The sequence below is a fragment of the Epinephelus moara genome, chromosome 20, assembly GCF_006386435.1.
Source record: "Epinephelus moara isolate mb chromosome 20, YSFRI_EMoa_1.0, whole genome shotgun sequence".
In the NCBI taxonomy this organism is placed as follows: domain Eukaryota; kingdom Metazoa; phylum Chordata; class Actinopteri; order Perciformes; family Serranidae; genus Epinephelus; species Epinephelus moara.
The window spans coordinates 3,279,976-3,289,511 of record NC_065525.1 but is presented as its reverse complement, the minus strand read 5'-3'; the positions used below and the strand labels follow the sequence as shown (position 1 = coordinate 3,289,511).

Genomic DNA, 9,536 nt, shown 5'->3' with positions numbered 1-9,536 from the left:
ACATTCACAGACAGCGAGTCCCATTATAATGTGTTTATGAGCGAGGTCGAACAGGTAGCGCCAAAAGCAGAAAAATCTATATGTGGCGGAGATAATTTATTCGTGGCGCACCGCCACAGATAAATGAATGTATGGGAAACACTGTGATAACTTGACAGTTGACAGCTTTGGTTTTATTATTTGCTAACATTAGCTCAAAGGTCAAAGTGAGGGGGGGGGGGCTAGACGTTGCACCAGCCATACGGCTTTTTTAACACATAAGATTATACAGGCATAGTGTTAAGTGAATAAATGTCATCATTTGGAAGCTTTTAATAATGAATACACAGGATATGATGAACATCTCTGGTGCTAATTAGAAGCACAGACTGTGTAAATAATGGACGTAGTTACCATGACCCATGGGTTTGTGGACTGCAGTTTTGAAGCCTTGAGTTCTGCATTTCGGCTGTCGCCATCTTGCTTTTTTGGAGTCAGAAGCGATCGCATTTGAATAAGAGGGTGGAGCTGTGGAGGAGGGGAGGGTGGATCTGATTCATAGACTGTGGTGATGCCTCACAGACAGCTTGTCACTCAAGCAGCCCCACCCTTAATTGACCTATGGCTAAGCCACGCCCCCTCCACTCACTCGGACAAAATATCAACATTCAGTGACCAGCGCTATGGAAGATGTCACAGTACACGGCATTTCACAGGAGGGAATTGGTGATTTTTGGAGACATAACCATCAAATTTTGGTGCATCAGAGTGCCACTGAAGTTAAGGTTTTTGGCTCAGAATATGAGAAAAGGATAACGGCCTTTTTACCATCTTTACCAAGAGTGTCTCTCCGTTAGTTTGGTGCTACAGTATTTACATTGAATCATTCATCATAATGTTTGCCAACCTTTGTTATCGCTGCGATTACAGATAAGTTAATGAAGTTAAGCTCCAGAAGTTAACGTTAGTTTAACCAGAGCCCTTTGGACAACAGCTAACAATGATGTATGATCACCAAAGTACAAAAACTAGGGGAAAAAAAGGGTTAATGAACTCCCAGTAAACAAGGTGACATGATGAACAACGCAGCTAGGAGCTAACGTTAGGCTAATGTTTGCTAACGTTAGCTAGAGATGTTAAAGATAACTTTATATTTCTTTCCAGCAAAGTGACAATATGTTGCCTCAAACACAATGTTGACTTACTTTAGAACAGATAAAGACATCCTTGTTAATCTTATTCACGTTGAGTTGATGTTGTGGTCTACCGCACAACTTTATCCAAAGGAGACACTTTTCTCGGTTGAGATGGGGTTTAGGTAAGGGTAAAAAATACACCCCGTCGCCCAGCGTTTCAGGATACCTTGTGTCGGAGTTGCATGTACCCCATGCACACCGCTTGACCATTTTTAAACTTCAAATCTCAGAAAAAGCTCATAAAACTGAACGAAACTGACTTTCTGTAATGCATTTCAATGGACGTCCAGGCAGAGAATGTCCAAGTGTATGGGAATGGCTATACACACTGTGATTGGCTCATCGCGTTTGAGGGCGGGGCTTAGCCATAGGTCAATTATCCTGAAGCCTTAAGAAAATGTAAATAGGTGAGCTACATAGAAATGCAGGAATGTACAGGAATGTTGAAATGAGCTATGGAGACCAAAATCGTTTTAATGCCCCTGCGCCATGGATAGCTGTAGCCAGAGGCATAATGTTGTCGGGTTGTCTGTCCGTTCCGTCCCATCCTTGTAAACGCAATATCTCAAGAACGCCTCAAGGCAATATCTTCAAATTTGGTACAAAGGTTCACTTGGTCTTGGACAATGTACTGAATAGTTTTTGGTGGTCATAGGTCAAAGGTCAAGTCTGTGTGACCTCATCTGTCTCATTCTTGTGGATGCAAAGGTCAAGGTCAATCTGACCTCACAAAATATGTTTTTGGCCATAACTCAAGAGATCATGCTAATGATGACAAAACACACAAATGTCTAATAGGATAAAATAATCAAGTGATGACATTTTATATCTAAAAGCTCAAAGGTCAACTTCACTGTGACATCATAATGTTCTGCATAAAACACTTTTCTGGCCATTATTCAACATCATATCTCGGGAACAGAAGGGGGGGTATTTGGGCTGATACTTGGAGACAGTCATCTTAGGTGGCCACCTTTAAACTGTGCTGATTGTATAAATCCTCTGTGCTGTCGGGGGGACAATGGGTGTGAAGCATCCATGTGTTCACAGACATGGATGTAAACTGTAAGAGAAACATGACTGGTGTGCAGAGTTATACAAACACAGGGTGGTAATTGTAGTTTTGTACCAGGTTGTAAACATGTTTATTTGTGCTTGAAAATTGAGCATTTTAACATGGGAGTCTAAGGGGACTGACTCTGTTTTGGAGCCAGCCCCAAGTGGCCAGCCGATGAACTGCAGTTTTTGGCACTTTGGCATTAATTTTTCAGCCTCGGAGGATGCTGCTTGGTTAGAAAGGCTGGAGATAAAACACCAGGCCAATTTGGCCATAAATAACTTAAGTCTTACCCCTGTGTTTAGGCTCTATTGTAGATGGTGCTGTCATAAAATTCAGGACCAGATATTTCATTATTGAACTCTAGTCACTATGTCACTATAGGGTTATCCATTTACATCATTTAGAGCCAGAATGTTTAAAAGCATATAAATGAAAAAAAATGCACTGAAGAACTGAGGGTACAACCATGAAAGCAGATCAGGATCCAAGAGTAAAAAAAATATATGGCCATCAACTTAAACGATAGCATCCGTTTTGAGTATGCTTGTAGTGGGTTTTAGCCATTGTTAGGTTAGTTTAACCTGTGAGAGATAACTTGTAACATAGTGTGTAGTGTAAGCACTGTTGCTATGGTCACCGTTAGTTTAAAGGGTCAGTTCACAACATATTTTACCTTGAGTGGTTCCTCGTCATATCCTGGGGCCCTGGTAGCCAGATGGTTAGGGCGTATAGCACACACAGTAACCTCCACGTCACTGTATTGATTTCAGGCAGGGACCTTTGCTGCATGTCATACCTGCATACTTGCATGTGTCCTTCCTCTTGTTTCCCATCTGCCTCTTCACTGACTCCAGTGCAGGGGTGGAGTAAATAAATGATTCCTAGATTTACTGTGATGTGGAGGATTTTGCATTGATTAACAAATGTCAAGAATTGTCAATAATGTCGGTAATTGATAATAATTGATCCAAATGTCTATAAATAATGTGATGTTGACAGAATGGGAGAGGCAGAACTCAACCGCGAGAGCAGTGCAGCACCTCGACAGTCTACAGCGTGGACACACTAAAGTTAACTTATAATTCCTTTAAACAAAAGTCAGCAGTTGCGAGCATGTTTTAATTTAATGTCTAAATCAGGCGCGTAAATATAGACAGTGCAGGCAGTGCAGTTGCACAGGGGCCCATTGTGTGGGGTGGGGGCCTTGAGAGTGATTCAGGTTGCCACCTCAAAAAATACAAAAGTGGTGTCATTTGCTTTTTATGCCCTCGAAAAGGCAAACCCATCTCCAACAGAGTTTCTTTATTTTTTGGGGGGAAAGTAGTTGATAGTTGCTGTCCAATGATACAACATATGGTAGCTAGTTTAGATGTAAAATCTGGCACTGGGGTCCATTATAACTATCTTATGCCACTGGTCTAAATAATTAACCCAGAGACTAATGTTAAGGGAGTGGAGCTCGATCAGCAGTAACATTACCAAACGCCCTTAAATATGAGTAACATTGGGCCTTGATAACATTTAAACGGGTGACTTAAATATAAATTCACCCCTGTAAAGTTGTCATGAATGTTGAAATTAGCTATAGAGACCAAATCTGTTTTTTGTTCCAGGCTGTAAACATGTTTAATTTTACGATATTATATAGATTCTTTGGACAACGATACGATATTTTCCGGTATAACAAAGTCTGCCACGATACGATTCAGGGGTCTGCGATCGATATTAGGCTATATTAAATGCCCATTTAACAAAGTCAATTACAGAAGAAGCTGCCACCCCTTTTTTTTTTTTTTTTTCTACTTATGGCCATAAAACACATAAACAACACTTACATAATAAGTACAGTAAAGTTCACTTTAAATCGACTCCACTAACACAAATAAAACAGCAAATGGGATAAGTTAACCTTCAGGGCTTTCTGACAGAGAGACCTTTCTGGAAGAAATCTTTTCATTTTAACCCAAATCATCATCTTTTTCATAAAACTTGAATGTCTGACTTAAATCCCTGAATGGAGACTTCTCCAAACAGCCATAAAACACAGATTTTGCTAATCACCCATCATTAGCTTAAGCATGTTTATATTCTATAAATTAGGCTAGCGGCTAGCGGACATTTTTCCTCTTCTCATAGCTTGACAGATTACATGCAGTGTTATTATTTTTCTTACTCACCGGTGGTTTAAGTCACTGCATCTCCTGACAAAACATCACAGATGAATTTCAGCCTGCATGCACGGTTTTTCAGCCGAACGTTGTTAAAATGGAGCAGCTAATGTTACTAAAGCAAGAAGTTAGCGGAGTGAGATGCTCGTCCAGGCAGGTAATGTTACGTTGTGTTTTATCTTGTAACGTCATTGTTTACATAAGCCATGTGCTTTGTCTGTTGTCCTGTATTTTCTCTGAAACCTAAAATATTACCACTCTGCTGATTTGTTCCCAAGTAAATAATGTAATCCTCATCCTCTTTCTCTTGGCTGCTTGCCTGTTTGACAGTGACAGACTTTAAAAATAAAAGCCGGTGCTAAAGATCGATATATCGATCCAGATCGATGGATTGTTACACCCCTATTTAATTTTGCTGTAAAGTTGAGCATTTTAACATGGGGGTAAATGGGGCTTGATTGGCTTCTGGAGCCAACCTCAAGGCAGTTTTCAAGATCCGCCCCGACCCAACCCGGCGACGTACAAACCCGCACCCGAACCACAAACCCGCGCATCAGGCCAATTAGTACCGCAACCCGGTCCGACCCGTTGAAACACAACCCGCAGCCCGACCCGTAACCCGGGTTTAAAGTAATCATTTTGGGTCATATTGGCTGAATATTGAACAGCATATTGCCACAGTTAAGGTGCCAGTGAGTAAACAACAACCTGAATGAAGCAGCTCTCACAATAAAAACCTGACTTCAGCTCCATCATCAACCCTCTGTGTTCTTCTCCCATACGAGTGTAAAAGAACTCGTTTGTTACGTTTAATGCTTTTAAACTTTTAATCTATGTAAAGGAACTTTACATGTGTAATAATAGACTTACTTTCTGTCCAGAGCGACGTTCAGCAGTTACGAGCCGTCACGTGTTTTTAGAATCCATCGAGGAGAGAAGTAATCCATCAGGGAAACACTTCAGAAACATTATAAAGTGATAGTTGTACGTTTTATCCACTTATTTCTCAAATACCTAAATAATTATTTACTGTTTTGGAAGCGGCGCTTGTTAGACGGTGGCAGCCATGTTGATTCTGTCGTCCAATCACAAATTGTGTTATTAGATGGTGAAACGCGTGTAAACAGCTGAACCAGTGACCGTTGCGAAATAGTGGAGGCGATCCTCAGAGAGTAAATAATGACCAAGATAGTTATCTGTAGTTTACCGAACTAATGACTGATGTGTTTATCTAAAACCCGCGATCTGACCCGCATGTTATTTTTTCCACCCAGATCCGAACCCGGGAAAAAATGTTTTTTAAAAAACTACTGTTTTTGCGGGTACCCGACCCAGTGCAGGACTCTGCCTCAAGGGGCCATTAGAGGAACTGCAGTGTTTGGCACTTATGCATTTGTTTCATTTATCAACCGCGGAGGCTACCACTTGGTCTTGGCTTTTTGGAGATGTTAGAGATGTTAATAAAACACAGCGGAGCACTCCACCTCCCCCTCATTTTTTTATTGGCTTACAGTCAGCAGACTGCAAGGTGCTTTTAAATTCATTCATTCATTCATTCATTCATTCATTCATTAATGCAGTTAACTTTTTAAAATTGAAATGCTGTGGAAAATGTATTATTCAAAAATATGAAAATTGCATACTATTTCTGGTGAAATATTACAGTATGCAAACACTGGGCACCCAGATAACATACCATCCACAGAAGGATACAATTCAACTGGCTTTATGGAAACATTTTGACTTCTGTGAAGGTGAAAGGAAAAGGTACCTGGAGAGCCACACTGTTTCCAAATTAATTCATCTGTTTATGTAACTATGGGTCATTACAAATACAGTATGCTTTAAAAGTATCGAGTGGTCACACAGTGAGAAAAATCATGTATGGAAATTAAAATTTTTGAGGCATCGGGAGGCATCAATAACCATTTTATCATCGACTTGTTGCCCTCTGCATTGTAATCGAATTGAGTTGAGAGGTACCTGGAGATCATCAGTAGGGTAAAACTAACCTGTTTCATGACGGCCTAAATCCACATCACATTCCCGATTAGTGGGTGAACAATCCAAAGCTTGGTTAATTCTGCTTTACAGTGATAGAAAGAGCTGACATTGAAGGATAAAAGAGTGACATTGCCATGAACCCCTACTCCAATAATTTATTGTACTCCAATAATGCCAAAAAAAAGCTGAGATTTCTGCCTCCAGCCCAAAACAATGGAGGTCAGTGCAGGGTGGGCAATGAACTTTTTTTCCACCTGCCACTGTGGCTGGTGGATTCTAAAATCTACCAGCCATTCAATAGATTACTATTGTCTTTTTTGGCTGGTGAGTAAAGAAAATCGAGCAGCCACTTGCCTAGTCTTTGGCTGATGGCTGGTGCTAATTTCCAGCCCTGTATTAATGGAATCTAAAAATGTAGAGAAACATTCAGATACAGCGGTTACAGTCTGACAGTCTGAATCAGTGTGCCTGTTACACTGGATGATTCATATTTCTTAGTGTTTCCTTACAGTTTTTATTAGATCCACTTCCTAGATAGATTGATCGAGACAGATATCTCCAAAATTTGGCTAACCTCTATATGCTGTATGTCCTAATTGTGAGGATGCAGCTGTGGGATGAGCAGGGGAAAAGAAAAACATCTCCCAGTTCTCTGTGGTAGAGAGAATGATCAGAGGTCTACGGCCTGAAATAACTCTTCCTTGCTGCTACTCGGCCTGTGCTTGCATCATCAGGTTTAGGATTTGGAGGGATGAAAAGAACCTACCTACCAGATACAGATTATTGACAAGTGTACATAGACGCACTCGTCAAATCAGTGAAGTGCTTCCTTAAGCACAGAAATAAATCAGCACAGATCCTCCCACACATACACTGCAGCAGCACACGCAAACAAATAAATAAACCGCTGATGCATAACGTATGTGGGACACACACGGGCACACAGGCACAATTAGAGCGACTGCCGCCACACACAACTGGATTCCACGGCCGAACACAAGGATTGGGGGAACATCTGTGCTGCTGAACTGGTTGCAGGATTCAAGAATATAGGTCGGCACTGCAATTTATTTCTGTTTCGTCCGCCTGTCTCACTCTCTCACTCTCTCTCTCTCACACACACACACACACACACACACACACACTCTCCCCATTCTCCCTTTCCACATTCTTCCCTGTTAACTCAGCTCAGTGCATACACAGAGGAGGCATATGAGGACACATACACATACACATTCTGCATACATAAAAGGGCAGAACGAAATGACAAAGAATGAAGGAGAGACTGCAAGTGAGGTTTGGAGATGGGTTTTTGTTGCTGTGACAACCACATAGTCTTCTATCGCTGCTGATTTTCAAGACATGCACAAGCCCTACGTGCACAGTGTCACACAAACACACACAAATACACACTCACACACACTCTCACCTTTGCAAATGTCGCCTCAACCTCACTATTCCTTTCCTGTCTGACTATTGCCACATGCAAACACACAAATGCTATTTACATTTGCAGAAAAAGAAGCAGAGCATGAAGTCATAAAAAAAGAGATGGAGTGAGAAATATAGGAGAGGATAGATATGCTGATAGAGAAAGGATTATTGATATGTTATTATTTAAATGGCCAGCCCAAGCAGTTATGTCAAAGGTATAAAGGTATCAAAGGTTGCATCAGTGGTTTGGCTGCTTGTCACCACCATATGTAATTGCGATAGGTTGGCCAGTTACGTGCAGGGAGGGCTCCTGCGGTCGCAGTGGCTGTCGGTGGGCACGGTAACTGTTGCTATGGACAGCGCCTAAATGACATCACAGGAGAGCAGAAAGACTTTCTAAAGATAATACCTCTGACATGGGCAGCGAGGGACAGGTAGCAGCATTCAGGCGCTCCATTTACAGGCCAGGCTACTGTAACACATCTGATGGATGGACGTGTATTACACTAGTGATATTTACAGAAAAATACCAACAAAACCTTGTGCAATGTTAATATCATCACTTTAATTCAGTACAGTGTTGTTGTTTTATAGTTGACTTTCTTGCTTTACCCACTTTCTCATGTTTTGTCTATTTCTACGTAAGTAATTGATTCCTTGTATTTCTCAGACTAATTTTTAACAGCCTAACAGGGAAGGAGCAGGAACTTAAAATAATCTGTTTCATTGTTAATATGCCTTATCTGGCAAAATTAGTGCTGAAATTGGCTGATTAATTGATAAGTTGAATGACAGAAAATGGATGTAACAGTTTTGATAATAAAATAATTACTTGAGTCATTTGTCGCGCAAAAAGGCCAAACACTGTCTGGCTCCAGTTCCTCAAATGTGTTGCTGAATTCTTTGTTTTATATCATATAACAGGGTGTCCCTTGTTTAGCTGAGCTGGTATGCCATCCACATCTTGTCTTGTGATAAGTCGGACTACAGAAAAATAATAACTGTTGTAATAGCTAGAATCTGCCATGTGTATAGCAGTGCTCCAGCTGCAGGCACACCTGGCTTTAAAACAGTTGGGCATTGACACTCTGACTGGTTAATTTCATGTTATGCCCAAAATGCACCTATGATTATTTAGGGACTTAATACAACAACTTTGCTCCTTGCATCTTACTTTGCTCCCAGATTATGTGTTGTATAACTAGCAAAAGCAGAGCTGGACACGCCCTTAATGCACTTGTGTCATGCACTCTCATCCATTCACTGAGCAGAGGACCTGAGACGAGCAGCAGTCATTCACACGCCGCACCAAGATGAATAAGATGTGTATAGCTTACCTCGGAGCTCTCCTGCTGGCTCTCCATCTCATCTCATCACAGGTGGTCGAAGCCCAGACCACCACAAAGCCGAACATAGTTGCGAACAGCACTATGCCAACATCACCCACCAGCATCGGGAGCCCGACACCCAAAGACAACGGCGCCGGGAGGACCGACGCCTTCACGCTGCTGCTGCCGCTGGCTGTTGGCGCGTCTCTCCTCCTGGGTTGGTCCTAATGACCGGGACTGAGGGCTCTTCACACACTGCCAAGATGGCTGGACTGTGCACGCAACGTTATTCCAAGAGCAGATCTTAAAAAGTCCCTTCCCCACAACACATTTTGGATTCACAATACTTTTGTCACTTTTTTTTTTT

The 9,536-nt window shown here is 41.5% G+C and overlaps 1 protein-coding gene across 3 annotated transcripts in view; it reads left to right on the top strand.

Moving 5' to 3' along the window:
* Positions 1-9,536, top strand: part of znrf1 (zinc and ring finger 1) — a 159,079-nt gene that overhangs the window by 50,584 nt on the left and 98,959 nt on the right. Inside the window, exon 5 of one of the 3 annotated variants that reach the window (XM_050072307.1) lies at positions 9,113-9,530. The exons of the other annotated variants lie outside the window; for them this stretch is intronic. Within the exon in view, the coding sequence (XP_049928264.1) occupies positions 9,113-9,162 (50 nt within the window). The 3' untranslated portion in view covers positions 9,163-9,530. Of the gene's footprint in view, positions 1-9,112; positions 9,531-9,536 lie in introns of those variants that run through there. 3 annotated transcript variants of the gene reach the window in all.